Below are 19052 nucleotides of genomic sequence, written 5' to 3'. Positions count from 1 at the left end.
AAAGGTGGCTATATTGGTCGCTGATTTGTTTTTGTTTTGTTTTTGAATGTCAGAAATGTATATTTGTGATTGTGGAGATGTTATATTGGTGTCACTGGTAAAAAGAAATAATTGAAATGGGTATGTATTTGTTTTTTGTTAAGTTGCCTAATAATTATGCACAGTAATAGTCACCTGCACACACAGATATCCCCCTAAAATAGCTAAAACTAAAAACAAACTAAAAACTACTTCCAAAAACATTCAGCTTTGATATTAATGAGTTTTTTGGGTTCATTGAGAACATGGTTGTTGTTCAATAATAAAATTATTCCTCAAAAATACAACTTGCCTAATAATTCTGCACTCCCTGTATATATATATATATCTATCTATCTGTCTGTCTGTCTGTCTGTGTCTGACAGACAGACAGACAGACAGACTTGTGACGTCACCTGCACAGTTGCATATTGCAAGTGCATCCTTGTGTTTTTGTTCAAAACTGTAGGCTTTAATCATTTTTTTGGTAAGAAAGTAAAGAGTACAAAGCTTCTTTAAATGCATAGTGATGACAAACCTCACACACCTTTGGTGGTTTTGTGATTCGAAGCATGCAGCTTGCCTGTTGTGCTCTCACAAATGAGGTGGGAACTGAAATGAATCAATTACCATACATTAGCAGTGGGTGTGCTGGAAACTAGTGTCAGTCATCGCATATCACACTAACTTCTCTCATGCTTTGTAGAACAGTGTGGTCCATGCAATGAATCGCTGGCACTTTGTACCTGAACAAAGTGAGTTCACTCTATTAAAGGATCCTAATATCCTTGTTGAAGATGTGCAGGTTTTCTTCTTTGCATGCTGCAGCTCCTTAGTAATCAGGACTCCACAAATATTTAGCAGACTGTGAGTAATTTGTATTTGAAACATTCAGATTAACACATTAATTATATGTAGGTGCTGTACAGTCATTTAAAAAGACCTATTTCTAGCATGTCCTTGTCCTTGACAACAACGTTACAGTTTGCAGTGTGAAAAAGAACCAAGATTCCACCCCGACTGTGCCTCCGCCTACAGCCTACTTTGATACAAACAAGTCACCAAGATACCAAACGGGCAGTGTTACAAAAGTATCACTGCACCACAGCAAAATTGAATGTGACGCATCTCACATGTCAGGCACCGTAAAGCAGTCTAATGCAGGCTCTGTATGTGAACTCAGTCCTTTATTAATAGTCCCTACTTTCAGATTAAAAAATGCTACTTAATACATAATTAGCTAAGTGATATTGCATATTGTTTAAAGAAACGACAGTTTGCACATGAGCACAACAGTGAACTGCACGTGTGAACAGCCGTAAAATGTTTCAGTGAAAAACTAAAAATAGGAATCTGGCATTTGGATGAAAATGTGTTATTTGTGGAGACAACTTCCATTTTCCAAAATGTGTGGGAGTCATCTAGCCATCTGAGAAACTATTATTTTATTTATGCAAGACACAGAACAGAGCAAATATCATTTGCAGCAATTGTACTGGAGAGCTCACAAAACATATTGCTTTCTGAAGGGCCCAATTAGATGTTTGTTGATAAATCACTGCAGATCTTTGTTTTCTATTTTTCCTCTGCAGTCATTAGTGTGAGTGTGAAGCCAAAAGTTGGGCTGGTAGAGCAATGAAAGGCTGGAAAAGTTGTGTTATCCTATTATTAACACGTGAGCAATGTGATTGAGTATTGGGTATGTAAAAGGACATTCATGAGGAAAGTGTGATGCAAAACAGCAAAGAATTTAAGGGTTTTCATGAATTACAGTATTCAAAATTCATATTTGAAATTCAGAACAGAACTCAGCACTGCGTTAAACCAGACAAGTTCACTCGTCAAAATAGTTGAAAGCAATTAAACTTTTCATTTTACATTTTAGTTTTCCTCATTTTGGTGCTAGCAGATGCTAGAGCACATTTGCAGTAAACCATAGGAGTATGGAAAGCCAGAGATTTTCCATTTTTGTTTTGTAATACATGGAGAATGTGGACGGGTATTTTCTGGGCCAAATTAAAAGAAAAAAAAAAAGTTGTCATCTGGATGGCACCATACTTTGCCCCAAATCCTGGATTTATTATTCAGCATTAATGGGTGTGCTACCCATGCCGAGGGGCATTAATGCACCCCCATACAATCATGAATGCTGCTTTAAAATTTTTCTTGCTTATAAATATAGGGTGTATAAAAGAGAATCATCTGATTTCAACAATTTAATCCCACAGCTGAAGCACGTCCTCTTAGAAATAGGGGATTTGTGAGTTTCACGTGGTTGGCGGATGGTAGCATAACAACAACAGTGGCTGCAGTGAAACTAGACTTGCTACCAAAAGCATAGGGGAAGTTTGACTATCTATCATGTATGGATACATGCTGTGCACTTGGAGGGGGAGACATTGAGTATTTGTGAGCATTGTAAGTTTTGTACGCAAAAACCTTTAAAATATATACTTAATTATAATTAACCACAAGTTTCCATGTCCATTACTTAACATTGGAGGATGATTAATGGAAGAGTGTGCATGTTGCAAAAAAATTTTTGGGAGCTGCAGGTGTGACCTGGAAAGTTACCAAAGTGGTGGCAAGTTAAAGAAGGAAAGGAGGAAAGTATAATTGCTAAACATGAAGAATAATGAGAGAAATGTGCCTGTGTATTAACAAGTAATTATGTATTGAAAGTATGGGCGTTATCCATGGAAAGAAAAGTAAGAAAATGAAGTCAGTGAGGCAAAAAAGGCAGAAAAAAGAGAGAGTGAGAGGCACATAATTACAGATGGCTGCAGTGGAATGTGACAGAGCTGAAGAATAAAAAAGAACAGGATAGAAAAGCAGAGCAAAGGGGCTCAAGGGAAAGCTGAAGGTGAGGCGATAATGAGAGGAGGCAAGAAAAAAAAGACAGATGGGGGAAAAAAACCTGTGTCAGAGAAAAAAGGAGAAACCCATTGATGAGATGAGGATTAGATGGTGCTGATTAATGATCATTGATTGTTTACCTCGGCATGTCTCTTTCTACTTCTGTGATTTCACTCGCCTGCCTGTCAGTCTCTTCTTTCTTGCTTGCTTTCTTTCTTTCGTTCTTTCTTTCTTGCTTGCTTTCTTGCTGTCTTGCTTTGGAACCTGCTGTGTGTCATAATGTCAGTACAACACTATGTTAAACAAAGTCCAGGAGGAAAAATCTCACATAAATATCCCAAATCCTTTCATTTCATGCTGCAGGGGAGCTGTTCATCGATCCCTCATCCTCTGCATGGCACCATAGACAAACATTTACTGCAGTCAGCGGCCAAAATTTTCAGCTCCACTGACTTTCACTTTTTATGGAGTCATTTTAAAGACACATGATCTCAAATCGAGTTAAAATGTGATGTTTACAACAATCTGGTATGAAATTGGTAGATATTCAATGGCTGGTTATTCTGTGCTTCACTGGAAGTTTGATTCATTTATTTATTCATTTATTTTGTTAAATGAAAACCATAAAACCATATTTCAATGGAAATGGACATCAAACAAACATCCATTGTTTTGGTTAATTTCATATAACCAAAATAATAACTAGAACATGTGGACAAGAGATATTTTATTTTGTATTCTTATGGTGACAATTTATAATCAGAACTATCATTGATCAATCATTCATCATTGTCGAATCTGTTGATAGAATAATCTCTGAATTATATCTATGGTAATCTCATCACTTTAATTAATCTATTGTTGTTCTCTATCATTCTTTCTATCTGCTTAAGCTGTTGCAAATGGTATCCATATCATTGTATTCACACCTCTCGAAGCTGTGGGTCCAGTAGGGCCTTCTACATTCACCTACACACATATAATAAAAGCATTAAAAGAGGTTAACAAGCTTTCCTCATAGAAGCACATCAACCCCCAGCCCTCTCGTGCCAATGGAACACCACACATTGCACCCTTGTGCACTTATATTTGTAAGTTTAATGTAATGGATTGCAATCTAGAAATGTTTCTACCTTGATTTATAACAACAGCCACACTGCAAGGAATGCTGTTGGAGAAAATGAGTTTTGTTCTCCGGAGGCTCAGAGAGAGAAAGAAATAAGAAGGGAAGAATGAAGGAAGGAAGGAAGAAAGAAAGAAAGATCGTTGTCTTGCTTGAGGCCTTGTTGGGTGTAGTTGTGAAAGGACGAGAGAGGATTTGTCATTCACATCCACTTCTCTCTCTTTATCTTGCTCTCTCACACACACACAGACACACTCACTTTGCCATCTGTTCCTCCTTGAGGAACAGTAAACCCAAATCTCCTCCAAAAAATGCAAAATGCAGCGATATGTCTCCACAGTTTATGTATGTGCATTGTGAGGAAGTTATATTCGTCTTGCTGGTGTCTGACGAGGCATTGCTGCTGAGCTGCAGCCAAAATACTCCATTTGACCTAGATCGTCTCTGAGCCCGGCTGGCGTATGCATGCGTGTGTGTTTATGTGTCTGTGCATCCTAGTTCTGTCTATTTCTCAGCAATAAAATGACTTTTGGACATTGTCCATAATGATATAAGCTTTCCCTGCCTCCCTATCATCTGTCTCTCTGATAATCGTTGGTTTTGTGCCAGCTTTCACGGCAGTTCTCTTTTTTTATTTCTGTTTCTCTGACTTTAGTTTGATTTCCCATCACTCTGTTTCAGTTTTTTTTTCTTTTCTTCCATTCCTGCAAGGGAACTGGGAAACTTACAAAGTAAATGTCATCTACAGTGTCTGCGTGTGGATGCGGGAAAAAGGGTTTATTTGTTACAGTGACATAGTGCTGACCCTGCACTTTACCTCCCAAGCTAAACCTGCACACCCCTAAGTGTTTCCTGTATTTTGAGCTGTGAAGATATAATAAAACTCGAATGGCCCACTTTGCTCTGCGGTTGCTGTGAAAAGGTACCTTGGATTTTAAGCAAACCCAGACAATCCCACAATTTGACCCTTCTTCCCACCTTAGTGAAAGTGAGAAGAAGAACTTCCTCTTGACAGGAAGAGACCTTCAGCTGAACCACGCTCAGACATGGGCAGCCATTTCTTGTGAACAGTCAGCGGAGAGAAGTTAGAGGCAATACAAAAACTGACGGAGAGAGTAAACAAAATGAAATGATGTAGGCTGAGTAGATGGGGCACATTTGGGAAGTTGACATAAGCTGACAAGAAAGACTGTACTACAGTTTATTTGTTGGGATAGCATCTGGTGAAGTCAAAAGCCTATGGTGGAGGAGTTTCTATGAGGATGTCAGTCATGGTTCTATTCAGCATTAAAAACACTGGAGCTTGGCGCCAGTTTATCTCAGTGCACTAAAAGGGTGGCCACATGCCATACAGCTAAGAGCGGCTGGCCTGGGTTCGAGTCCAACCCACAGTCCTTTGCTGCATGTCTTCCCCCTCCTCTCTCTGCCCCTGCTTTCCTGACCTCTCCTCACTGCGTCTGACAAATAAAGCTGAAAAAGGCCAAATAAATAAATAAATACACAGGAGCTCAACTACGAGGGGAAATAAAGGACCAGTATAAGATTCATTAGAAGCTTCCTTGATAACACATGTATATACATTTAGATTTATACATTTTTGGGTAGTGAGACTTGCCTCTGTACACCACCACACTGGATTTTAAAATCAAACAATCAGGATGTAACTGTGCAGTGCAGAAATGGCCATTCACTGTGTGATTTAATGGAATTAGATGACATGAAAAACTGTCCAAACTCCAAAGTGATCGTGGGAAATAACTCTGTGGTATTATTGTGATAATATCAACTACTGACATTATTTTCATTTCTCCTAATAGTTCTCCTGCAGTCTTGCATACTTGAGCTGCATTTTGGCTGACTTGGCACAAAAAAATGCACCAAATGTGGAGATACTGTACTCTACAAGAACTCCTCCTCTACTTTTGTGCAGTATTGTGGTGTTCCTGCTGGGCCTTCTTGCTTGTCTGTTTTGATTTTGATGTTTGACGTTGGTCTTCTCTCATATTATTGACATCTGTTACCCAAGAATTAAATCCTGTTTGGATGTGAAAAAGTGGAGCACAGATAATTGGACTGAATTAATTCACTGGTGTGCTGGAGTCTAATCAAAAATTCTAGTCATCATTTTATTTGTATCTCTGCAGTGATGGATGGGCGGACAGGTATGATGTGACAGATGGCTATGTTAAGGAAGCAGCCGGCGGGATTACCATCAAGCTCCAGTCGGCTGACGTGAAATGGTTTGATGAATACTACCTTAAACTTCGTCCTGAAAACAATCACAGAAACCCTTGGTTTCCAGAGTTCTGGCAGCATCGTTTTCAGTGTCGACTAAAAGGTCACACCCAGGAGAACAGCAAGTACAACCGCACCTGCAGCAGTAAGTACAGACAGAAATAGACTGCCGTTATTGCACTTGAACATTTTTAATGGTAGAGTTACTATAGTTTACATTAGGTTTGTTATTGGTCAAGTCCCTTTACTCACATAAGGGATAACACCAGAAATTTACAGCTGTGCTTGAATACTGAAAGAAAAGAGAGGCTGTATTGTTGGCAGACAACATATATTGTTTTGAGTCTGCATAACAGGCCACAGTACCAATCTGCATTTCTATTGATAGGTTTTTGTAATGGCTGCTGTTAATGCAAATAACAAACAAAGAGAATGTGTGAACACACAGTCACACACCTACACACAGACCACATGGATGCACAGAGCTTTCCAGTTCATCTGCAGCCATCTCGTGTGGCTGTGAGTGAACCCACCCTTTATTTTCAGCTTCTATCCGCCCCCATGTCTTTCTCTCTCTGTTCCTTTCCCCCCATTCATAGGCAAAACAGTGTGTGAGCGTAGCATCAAAGGGACCCGTGTCTCATGTATTCTAATGAAATGGGACGTGAAATACAAATGAACAGGACACAGACAGAGACAGAAAGAAAATGAGACACGGAGGTGGAAAGTAACTGATGAGGAAGAGGAATGACAGCAGTCTTTGATGTTTGGGGGGGACAGTTTTTTCATAAAACCTAAAGGGGATATTAAGAGTTTCTCTGATATGTTTGCCTTTTTTCTACCTACTGTTCCTCACTAACCCAACTGTTCATTTCCCCCAACTCTACCCCTTCACCTCTGCAGAGCGAGAGTCACTTCGGCAGCAATATGCACAGGACACTAAGATGGGATTTGTCATTAACGCCATCTACTCAATGGCATATGGCCTGCATAACATGCAACGGGCACTCTGCCCAGGTTACAAGGTAGGTGCTGCTCTGGTGGATGAATAAGGAGGGGTACACTAAGACATACTACAGACAAAATGAGGGTAATGAAGAGATGGAGAGGGAAAATAGCCTAAGTATTGATGCCATGGTACAGTCGCCACGCGGCCCATTTTTGACTTGTTATCACATTATGTAAGTTGGTATCCAAAAGTCTGGGAACACCAGTAAAGATCCTTCTCCAAGGTCTTGCTGAGATTTCTGAAGGGTTTCAGCAGTGCCTGTGGAGCAGTTACTTTACTATTTTCAGACTATTTTTTGAGCTCATTATCTGTGACAGCTGTTTTCCCCAAACATATATTTATTTCCGCTGCAAAAGTAAAACATGTTACAGGAGCTTTCACAAACTCCTGCAGGTTAAACTGGGCTGATCGAGCAGTTTCTATGGTGATTACATATAAGAGACTCTCAGCAAACTCACCAAAACAGACCACCAGCTTAGCAAGACTAATGGAAAAGGACGAAAGGATAAGAATTAGATGTAAAATGGTTACATTTTAGGTCCTGTCCTAGTTTGCATTTGATATTTAAAGCTCTAAAGATTTGTGCAAAAAATCCCATACTCTAACAGGTAAAGAAAATTAATTAATATATTAATTATTTCCCTTTTTGCATCTCCACACACAGCACTGTGTTACTGTGATGAAGTTACTTTTTCATCTCTTAGCAAACAAAGCTTGTTGTGCTGATGTTCTGATGATGATGTCCTGATTGTGCTCTGGACAAGTCAAATGCCATACACCCCCCTCAGACCTCAGGTCTAGCCATAATCTAATGCACACTTAGTCTTTCTTTGCTTACAATAACAGTTTGATGTCTGACGCTATCACTTAGTTCTGATGCCACGATTCCAACTTTCAACACACTACTTAGTAAGTAATGTTTTGCTAGAAAATTGAGATGCAGCTAATAAAAGGTGAAAAATGCAAGTGTATTTGCTTGAGCAAGCCTCTAGCTGTCATGTTTCAAAGAAAGGAAGAAACCGAACAAGGAAAGCTGACCTTTTTGTAAGATTTTATTTTGGGGCTCTTTTTAGGCTTTAGTTTTGACAGGACACTGAGTGGACAGGAGAGAAGGGAGGGAAACACTTGAACCAAGGCTCCTGCAGTAGCATTTCCGAATTTGGCACAGCTGCTCAAACTTGGGAGCTACATCACTTAGCTTTTTTTTTTTTTTTAAAGAGGTTTACACGGAAATATAATAGACTTTGGACCCCACTTTGCATTTATTCAGGAAAATGTAAATTAAAATGATGCCAAACACTGATAGTATATGTCAAACTTCATATTCACTTAGAAATTCAGAAAACAAAATGCTAAATGTAAACCATTTTAAGTATAGAGCAGCACGATTCTGTATTTTTGGCACCAAACGGCGGTGTTGCTTCACCTCTACATACTTTGTGGGGATGACTTAAAATTCATTAATGCAAAAATGTCAACATGGGCTTAATTTTAACTAAACTTTATGAGATGATTGTGAAAATGTTGCACTGTTTGGCTTGCATAGAATAGGCACTGCATAGGAAACCATACTGCCACGCTGTCCTTCTCACTTTTTCTAGAATGTGGCGAGCCGACTCACCTCAACAGCTGATTGGTTAAATTTTATCTTTACATTGTGTTGCTTCCAAAGTACAGTGAACATGTTTTGAGAATAATAATTAATTGAAAGGCCAGTTGTACACAATTTATTTCCATAAAATTATGGAAATTTATGTTGTTGAAGTTGATGGTCATAACTGTTTTTCTGGGTGCGACATGACCATCTATGTGTTTTAAGGGCCTGTGTGATGCCATGCGACCCATTGATGGGGCTAGACTTCTGGACTTTTTGATGAAAACCAACTTCACCGGTGTGTCAGGGGAAGGAATCTTATTTGATGAAAACGGAGACTCACCCGGCAGGTAGGTGCTTTAAACTGTGCAGAGACGTCATAGATCTCTTTGGAGTGCAAACAACCTCCCACTGTTGTTCAATGTGCACCTTTTGTTTACAGGTATGAAATAATGAACTTCAAAAAGATGGGGAAGGACTACTATGACTACATAAACGTCGGCAGTTGGGACAACAGAGGCTTAAAAATAGATGATGATGAAATCTGGCCCAGCAAAGAGAGCGTGATCAAGTCAGTCTGCAGTGACCCCTGTGACAAAGGCCAGATTAAGGTAAGATGAGTAATTTTCACACAGTAGACCCGGAATTAGATTAAAATAACTGAATAATAAAATTATTAGTATGATGAGTGTTTGAGGAATTTTCATTATCATCACAAACTGATTTGTATCATGTTTACGTTACCAGCCTACACCTCTTTCACCTCAGCCTGTATTCTACTTTTATACCAGACCTCTTTGCTCCTCCTACAGATCATTTATGTGACATGACTGAAAGTAAAGCTTCACATTAATACAGTGGCTTCGTTTGAACTCTGCTTATGGCGTGAGTGCGTATTCTGTCTCCTTCAGGTGATCCGTAAAGGTGAAGTGAGTTGCTGCTGGACGTGCACCCCCTGCAAAGAAAATGAATTTGTGTTTGATGAGTACACCTGCCAAGCCTGTGAGCTGGGCTCCTGGCCTAATAATGACCTCACAGGTCGGTATCTTTACCTGCAATCTCAGAAATACCCCAGGGATCATAAAAGATATAAAGAATATTCACATGATGGATTTTTTTTTCTTAATCCAGCCTGTCAGTGTGTATTACATATTAGCATTGCACAGGAAATCCTGCACAAGTTACCCTAGAGAGAGAAAGTGAGAGGCATCCATTTACCATACCCTCCTCTTCCCTCCTCCTAGTTTCTTCTTCTCCACTCCCGTTTCCTCCCAGCCACTCCCTCTCTCTCATATCGTTAATTTGTTACCAACATGGTCACTCGTGTTTTAATTATTCTGCAACGAGAGCGGCTTGCCATGCAAATACACTTCAGTTGCAATGAAAATTTGCGTTCGAAGAGGTTGCCTATTGCCTTGTTGTTCTTTCAGCTTCTCATTATACTGCACGCTAGCTCCTCACCAAGCTCAATGATTAAAACATGAATTGAGACCTGCTGAAAATTCAGAGGGAGCTTCTCTGTCTGAGACAGAAGAATCTTTAAAAACTGAAACAGGGAGTAAATCGGTGCGAAAATGATCAGCAGAAAGCTGACAGTGGAGAAAGAAGATAAAGGAACGGAGGCTTAATTGGGGTTATCCGTGTGTTCGTTAGTGTTCGTGACTGTGGGCTCAGAGTGTGTGACTACATGCATGTGTCTCGTTTCATCAACAATAAGTGCTGCGTGTCCCCCTGCGGGGCTATATGGAACAGTAATAATGAGGTGTAAACAAACTGCTTGCCCTGTTCCACCAGCAGACATTTTGATCTTTCTCCTTGAGGCCAAAAGAAATCTGAGGAAAAAAAATATTAAAGATAAAAAGGGGAGGGGGAAAAGGTAAAGGAGCAGAGGGAAAAGGTAAAGCAAGGTCTCAGCTGACAAGGACAGAAGCAAAGTGGGAGCGAAAACCATTGAAAGGATATGGAATAGTTTTTCAGACAGCAGTGGAACAAAAACAAGAAAAGACTGGGAGAGGAAAAAGACTTAAAAAATAAAGTCATGGTGAAAGTGGGATAGAGATGAATAGAGGCTCCATCATGAGCAGCAGCAAGGGAGAGTGAAAGAAGGAGAAAAAGGGAGGATTAGCTATGGGATTTGAGCCTCTTCGCTGATTGGTAAAGTTCCACAGTCTGAGTCTGAGATTGTTTGAAAAACTTTATTTTGACTGTGCACCAGTTTGGTTTGCAGTCAAGCGTTGCAGCATTTCCTGCAGGTTCCATGAACTAACTAATTATCAAATTGCTGACTTTGCAAATGCTTTCTGACTGCTCTGAGAAAGCCCACGAGGAAAAACACTGATCTGGGATTTCCCACCCAGCATCTAGATTAATTGGAGCTAAATTTCCACCCACCTTACGTTGTCATTAGTGGGTGGTCTTGAGCTTGTATGACTGGAAAAGACAGGTACTGTAGTTATTGTTTTTGAGTTTGTTTATTATGTGGAACAGCTGTATAGGTATAGATTTAACAGCATAAACATAACATCATAAATATTCTTAAGATGACAAAGAAACAGATACGGATACATTAAATTATTTTAAATTGTATTTCAGAAAGATTTTAATTTGTTTTCATTCCATTAATATTTCACTTTGGGCTTTTCAGTCATTTCAGTCTGAAAGTCCTGCCTGACTTTGCTTCTCTGTTTGTTTACTGGCCCTTTGGCTCCCATTTATGCTTTTGTTTACGCCCTTAGACCTAACCTCATTACTGATTTAATAAACTTTGTTAACCATGTTAAATACAAAGTTTATGGATTTCTTAAGTTATTTCTTTAATGATCTTTTTCTCTGTTTGCATGCAGAGAAAATGGAAGAAAAAAAGGTTCAAAAATAAAATGTACAGGGGGCAGAAAGAGAATTAGAAAGAGACTATGTGCATTTCTTCCCTATAAAGTATGTCTAGACTGACCAATAATTCAGCAAGCATTAAGACGGCTCGTAATTAGAACTGTCCCTTTAATTAATGACACTTTATCTCCTTGCCTATGAGGAAGACAGAGATGGAGGTAGAGAATTACAGGAGTCGGTGGGAGGTATGAGGATGAGGAGAGATAAGGAAGATATTCGGGGAAATAGAAGCGGGCAGAGTGATGGATGGATTATTACAAAGAAATGGTGAGCAACAGGAGACAGACAAGAAATGGTGAATGACAGGGAAGGAGGAAGAAAGACCAGGAGGATGGATAAGAAGAAGAAAGTGAAGTACAAAGACGTATTTGTAAAGTATTATTAGAAGTAGTATTCCAAATAGGAGTGAAGGAGGTGCAAGGGGGAAAAAATAAAACTGTAATTTGTGATAAATAAAGGTCCCATAGTTCAATAGTGGAGAGATTTCATACTGATAGTAATTAAACAGTCATCATCTCATTTGGGCACCTACACCAACAACCCCCTTCCTTCCTCCCTGTTTGCTTCTCATGCTTTTTATACTAAATCAGACCCACATCTGTATACAAAAGTTGCATACTTTGCAGGCAAAGCTCAGCACAACGGATAACTCGCAAGCGTTTCTTGCCTGGAGGTCTAACATGTACAACTCTAACCACGACCTGTGCAAGCTTTAGAAAGCAACCGAAGTCCAATTTTATTCAGAATGGTTAAAACTGGATATAAGAAAAAGAAAGTGTGAGAATGAGCATAAAGTAAAGGCTGAACAATAGTTTGCCATTGTCTGTGAAGGTTCTCAGTCATCCAGGTCATCGTAGTCAAAGGAGCTTGCAAAGAAAAGCGTCTGGACTTCTTTAAGTTACTTGAAGACGTTTCACCTCTCATCCGAGAAGCTTCTTCAGTTCTAAGGTCAAATGGTGGAGAGTCCCAGATATAAACCTAGTGGGAGCATCCCCCCACAGAGGGATACTCCCACTAGGTTTATATCTGGGACTCTCCACCATTTGACCTTAGAACTGAAGAAGCTTCTCGGATGAGAGGTGAAACGTCTTCAAGTAACTTAAAATAGTTTGCCATTGTTACCTAAATCTTATTCTTCTTCATTATCCATATATATTCCTGTGTGTCACATGTCAAATAAACTGATGATCAGTGAATAATCTTTTCTGAAAAAATACATTAACAAACTGATGTCCCCCACGTCCCCAGGCTGTGACCCAATACCAGTGGAATACCTTCGATGGGGAGACCCTGAACCCATTGCTGCTGTGGTATTTGCCTGCCTCGGTCTAATGGCTACATTTTTTGTCACTGCAGTCTTTATTAGGTAACATATCCCTTTTATTTCTTAAAATCATTGGATTTTTGAAATTGTTTTCCTTCCTGTTTATTTAAATTCTTGCTTGCGTGTGTATGAATGTGGATATTCAGATTCCGGGACACTCCAGTCGTGAAATCTTCCAGTAGGGAACTGTGTTACATAATACTGGCAGGTATCTGTTTGGGATACCTGTGTACCTTTAGCCTCATAGCCAAACCCCACGTCATCCATTGCTACCTCCAGCGACTGGGAATAGGCCTGTCACCTGCCATGAGCTACTCTGCACTTGTTACCAAGGTAAGGCCTGAGTGAAATGGTGGGTCCACAAGTTGTGAAAAGTGTGCAGTTAATGTGTTTTTCATTGATATGTCTGCATAATAACAGTGAGTGCTCTGTAGGAACGGAGAACGCAGATTGCAGCATATTCAGTTTGTACTATATGTCCTGATGATGTTTGGAATCTGACCCCAGACAAACCGCATTGCTCGGATCCTGGCAGGAAGCAAGAAGAAGATCTGCACAAAGAAACCTCGCTTCATGTCTGCCTGTGCTCAGCTTATCATTGCCTTCCTCCTCATACTGCTACAGCTGGGCATCATTGTGGCTCTCTTCCTCATGGAGCCCCCGGAGGTAGGCTCTGTGTGTTTTAATAGAAAAAATATCATCAGAAGGAGGAGACAAATCAGAAGATTAATAAAATAAAACAAAATAAACAATAACCAGAGGATGTTAAGTTTGAAATATAACAGATTGCAGATTTGCCCTATTAGAAATTAGGAGAGTGTCTTATTGGATTTTTGTATTTTGAGTTCTGTTAAATGTGTTAAACTACTTCACCGGTTTCACATGTTTCCTCAGGTGTTACACTGAGCATCTGAATGTCAACAGAAATTTCACTGATTATAAATAATTGATTTGATTGGCAGATAAAAGGCAGTAAGAATTCAAACAAGACCAAAGCTTAAAATGTTAGTGTATACCCCTAAATGGATGTAGCCTAGCTGGATATTGAGACATCTACTTGTAAGTCTGTAGTTGTTCAATTTAAAATTTTCTGACAGCACATATAATTTGTAAAGTTGATTACCATCACATTTGGTTCTTATCTGCTGAAATGCCTGAATTTGTTTTCAATAAACCAATAAATATTGTGCATCAGAAGTGGGCAGCATAATCATGAAATGTCAGTGAAATTACTTCCATAACTGTAACGTTACATGCCGCCATTGACTTACTACGGTTAAAGACGTGACAGCAACAGTGTTGTCACACTTTGGATCACACGCATGTCACATTTCCTCTGGTGTCTGCAGGTCATCCACGACTATCCCAGCATCCGCCAGGTCAACCTCATTTGTAACACCACTAACCTCGGCGTGGTTGCCCCGCTGGGATACAACGGCCTGCTTATCCTTAGCTGCACCTTTTATGCCTTCAAGGTACGAGATAGTGTTTGTCACTTTTTCCCTTTTACATTATTTCTATAACACAGTATCGAACACGACTTAAACATGTTGTTACAACTGGTAAAGCTGTCAGTTAGAGGTGGTTTAAAATCCAAAACTCTAAGCGCTGTTGACATGCAATAAAAGTTCAGTGTGTTGTTATCTGTAGAGATACTCTGTATGCGTGTCTCTACATATGAGGAGGTTTTCACAGACATAATGTGAAAAAAAAAATGATTAAGCCACTGTGGTTTTGCCTCTCTAAAATCTTTTGGCGGCAGTAAATGAAATTATGTTACCCCAATCAAATTATAAAGTCAATGTTGTGATTATCCATGACCAGCGGCCATCCATTTTCTGCGGAGTATGAGAGCAGAATTGTAAAAAGAGACAGAAGATAAATGCACTGCACTTCAAACAAATAAATTAACCGAGTTTTAAACACAGCAGCTGAGTAAACCAATTTAACTTTGGAGGCTGAAGGTAAGGACCAAATGCCTCACCTAATTCACTCGCACAGATCGGTGTGGCCAGCAATAAAATGACAACTGTAAGGGGTTAAGAGTGTGTATCGCTGTATATACTGTAAAGAACGTCTACATTTGCTTTATTTTTCTTGATCACAGCGAAATGCACAACAGCAATTGTGAAGGGAAATGAAGGAATGTTTACTTATGCTTCTCTTTCTCTTTCCCTCCAAGACCCGCAACGTCCCAGCTAATTTCAATGAGGCTAAGTACATTGCCTTTACAATGTACACCACCTGTATTATCTGGCTGGCATTTGTACCCATCTACTTTGGCTCTAACTACAAAATTATCACCATGTGCTTCAGTGTCAGCCTGAGTGCCACTGTGGCTCTGTGCTGCATGTTTGTACCCAAGGTAAGGTTAAATTTTGCTTAAATTGCTTTTCATTTCATTCTGATTGCTTGTCTGTTGTTTTTATGAATATTACCTGAAACCGACTATAGTTGTAATCTAAATCTGTGCATAAACTACATTAAGCTTCAAATGACCATTGCAACAGAGCTCACTGTTGTTCCCCACCAGTTGTGAGAATTTGAGTCAAATATTTGAATAGATAAATGCTAAGATTCAAGAGAACGTCACTTTTGATATTTTAATCACAGATGTTTCAGCACTTGTAATATCAGGATCTAGATTTTCTTGTACAGTGTCACTACAGTAAAAAAAAAAAGCCTAAACAAGAAATTCAGTCAATCAAAAATACTTAGCAGAAGCTTCTTTTGAGAATTTTCTTTTTATAATATGTTTAGAATATTAAGGTGAGTCATGAGAGGCTTGATTATTAAAAAAAAAGATTAAAAGACCAATTTGTGTAGCCAACGCAATCAAAGTCTCTCCAGAAATTTGCATAGTGCCGTTTATCTTTGCAGTAAATGACAACAAGTAGCCACTGTTCATATCTAACCGTTTCCATCAGGTGTACATCATTCTGGCTAAACCAGAGCGTAATGTGCGTAGTGCCTTCACCACTAGCACGGTGGTGCGCATGCATGTGGGCGATGGCAAATCATCCTCAGCTGCCAGCCGCTCCTCCAGTCTGGTTAACCTGTGGAAACGGAGAGGCTCCACTGGAGAGACACTCAGGTATTTCTGCGTGTGTGGATTGTGTGTACCCAAGAGGCTTGTTGACCAGGTTAATGCCGGGTTGCTCTTCAGTTATATTCCAAGGCACCATTTCTCCAATAGCCCACTCTGAGACTATTTATGGTGTGTGCATGTACGCGTGTGTCGGTGTGTTTAAGCTCTCTAAGAGATTGATTCTCTGAACTCCATCGAGTCTGCCTGACTGTTCTTCTGACCCTGATATGAACTGCAGACAATTGCCTAATGGAGATACAGCAAAGGAAGAGAATGGAATGAACTGAAGAAGGGTTAAGGAAAATACTAAAAAGAGAATTATAAATGGAGAAGAAGATGCATAGAGAGAGAAAGAGAGATGAAGAGGGGAAGTGATAAGAAAAGAGGAAAAGAAAAGGGTAAAGGAGTAGTTTGATCAAAGAGACATAATAGCTTTCACACCCTGCTTAAGGCCATCCACAAGTCATCTACAGTGACAAGGAACCGATCAAAAGACACAAAGGGAGTGACGCAAAGCCACTTGCCCGAAATGAAAGGGGGAGAAAAAATAGACAAGAAATATTTTAGTTTGTCAGCAGGTTCCTCCAGCACACCCCGCTTGGCAAGCAAGATTTCAATCACACTCTTATATGAAATGTCACAAGTGTTTCCTTCTTCATTTGCTTTACTTTTCTCTTCTCCTTTTCTCTTATGGTCCTGTCATCCTCTGTGGGTGGTGATAATTGGCAGAGGGCTGTCTGTCTCTTCAGTGCAGGGCTGGAAACTGTTGCCTTTGAGGTGCTGTCATTGTGTAAACTGAACAGACACATACAGACATGAGTCCAGCAAACCCGAGGAAAAAGAAAAGACATGTTTGACTGATGTCTGAACTGTGGAAAAATACTGGATTTACCTTCAGGACATTCTCAGAAATTAAGGGAGTAAACAGACCTTAACAGGGTTCATCGACTTGTCCCCATACATGAATCAGTTTTGTTTTCTGGTGGAAACTTTTATAAATGTTCTACCTGGAATCTTTTCAGTGGGTTCTGATAAATAGTGATAAACCTGAAATCTTCAGTGAAAGGTTTAAAGTTTGGAAACCAAACATTAAAAGTAAGAAACAAATGTGATTTGAATTTTGCTCGTCTCATTTTAAAAATTGGCTCCCTTACATCACAGGGAGCCAAATCTGGCAGTGGCAAGCAGCAAGTGTGTTGTGTGGTCAAACTATTCCTGCCTTGTTCACTGCACTGAGAGCAGGTGCATGATGGCTTGTGGTGTTATGTGTCAAATGTTCTTCCTCGGATGCCCACAGATATCACAGTAGTAATATGTGTGGTGAAAGTGACTGTAAGAGTCAAATTCAAGGTGATTATCCAACAAAAAGAAGATGAGTACATTCTAGGATGTGGTCTTTATCCAGTGCCCTTTCTTTGGAGGCTTGGACACAATGGACTATTCCAATATAAACTGCTGTTACCTCTGTGGGTAGTAGTGTGAGACCCAGCTCTCATTAACAAGCTGATTCCTTCATAAAAAAAAAGTCAGTTTCAGATAAAAGTTGATGTTTGCTCTCAATCTTTAATTTAGATATTTTTTAAATCTAATTAATTCTGTGGAATTTGTGATCTTTCGTAACTTCTGTCCAGCCTTTAACAGATCAAAATTCATATGTAATAACTTGATCTGCACCATAATAACACAAATAACATACAAAAGTAATTAAAAAAACATTGTAAGGTTTTTGAATTTAGATTTCCTAATATTTCAGTGAGTACCCAGTAAAGGGTTAATGATAGATGATCACACTTTTAGACAAATGTGTGAGTAAGTGTGTGAACAAACCTGTAAGGGTGTAGGTATTGATCATAATTGAATTGCAAATTCCAGTGGAGCTGCAAACTTCACTTGCTTCAGTGCAACATCACCACTGGTGATGCTCCACTAGTTTCAAAGCAAATATTTGTCCTTTTGGTGGTATGGATGGGTCATACTTCTATATTGTTTTAGTAACTTCTGTTTATGATTCTTAAAGTGGTTTCTCTCTTCTTGTAATGGCTCTGGTAGAACCGTAGCCCCTCAAGAAGCCTTCCAAAACCCCTATTTCTAATAGGATCAAATTTAAGATAAGATAATCAACTCTTTCTTGGCTTTGTCAGGTTTGCTCAATCAACATGCATGGCGTATGGTTTGTGTGTGTGTGTGTATGTGAGTGTAAGCATCACAGCCTGTGTGTGGGTTTGTGTGTCTCCAGAGTGATTTCAGTTCGTTTCACTCCCAGCCATGGCGGTCTGACTTTTAATCAGGAGTTCAACTTTAGATTAATCACACTAATTAACCTGACAAAGGGATGGAGGTGGTGTTAAAAGGGTGGAAGCGCTGTGACTGATGTGAAGCGGGGGGAAAAGTAAGCTGGAGGAAGAAATAAAAGCAGGATGAAAGAACCTGACAGAACACTGAAGAACAAGCTACTGATTTTATAAGCTTTAAATTACTACGCTTATAAAGTCAAACTGGTTTCTTTGTCCGAGTAAAGGCTCCATTTGGATACGTTTTTATATATAGTATTAACTGACAGTACTAATCAACACAGACATGTGAAAAAGAAACAGTCCTGTGAAGTACTAAATGCACTGTATGATTCAGTCACTTTCTTTCACAAATTTCTATATGAGTTTTCTCAGATCGTCTTGTGATTTGTTCAGATGCAACTTTGTAAAGTTGTGCTTCTATGTTGTTTTTAGAGAAGGGGCTTTCTCTCGGCAAACCCTTCCAAACAAGCTATACTTGTTCAGTCTGTTTCTACTTGCGGTGTGATTAACTTTAACATTTAACATGTTAATTGAGGCCTGTAGAGTCTGAGATGTAGCTCTTGGAGTTTGGCTCAAATTCACCTTGCCAGGGCATTTATTCCTGGGAAGACTGACAATTGTT

At 39.5% G+C, this 19052-nt stretch overlaps 1 protein-coding gene across 2 annotated transcripts in view; it reads left to right on the top strand.

The window, feature by feature from the left end:
- The window catches only part of grm5b (glutamate receptor, metabotropic 5b), a 79451-nt gene that overhangs the window by 50659 nt on the left and 9740 nt on the right, over positions 1–19052 (top strand). For both annotated transcript variants that reach the window (XM_084951753.1, XM_084951754.1), the window contains exons 7-17: positions 6142–6377; positions 7136–7257; positions 9061–9185; positions 9278–9446; positions 9747–9873; positions 12973–13090; positions 13195–13381; positions 13556–13714; positions 14398–14523; positions 15231–15413; positions 15976–16142. In XM_084951753.1, the coding sequence (XP_084807879.1) occupies positions 6142–6377; positions 7136–7257; positions 9061–9185; positions 9278–9446; positions 9747–9873; positions 12973–13090; positions 13195–13381; positions 13556–13714; positions 14398–14523; positions 15231–15413; positions 15976–16142 (1719 nt within the window). The remainder of the gene's footprint in view (positions 1–6141; positions 6378–7135; positions 7258–9060; positions 9186–9277; positions 9447–9746; positions 9874–12972; positions 13091–13194; positions 13382–13555; positions 13715–14397; positions 14524–15230; positions 15414–15975; positions 16143–19052) is intronic.

Source organism: Perissodus microlepis, chromosome 14 (genome assembly GCF_051167445.1).
Source record: "Perissodus microlepis isolate ML-2025 ecotype Zambia chromosome 14, ASM5116744v1, whole genome shotgun sequence".
In the NCBI taxonomy this organism is placed as follows: Eukaryota; Metazoa; Chordata; class Actinopteri; order Cichliformes; family Cichlidae; genus Perissodus; species Perissodus microlepis.
The sequence above is the reverse complement of the archived record's forward strand: the minus strand, read 5'-3'. Positions and strand labels throughout refer to the sequence as shown.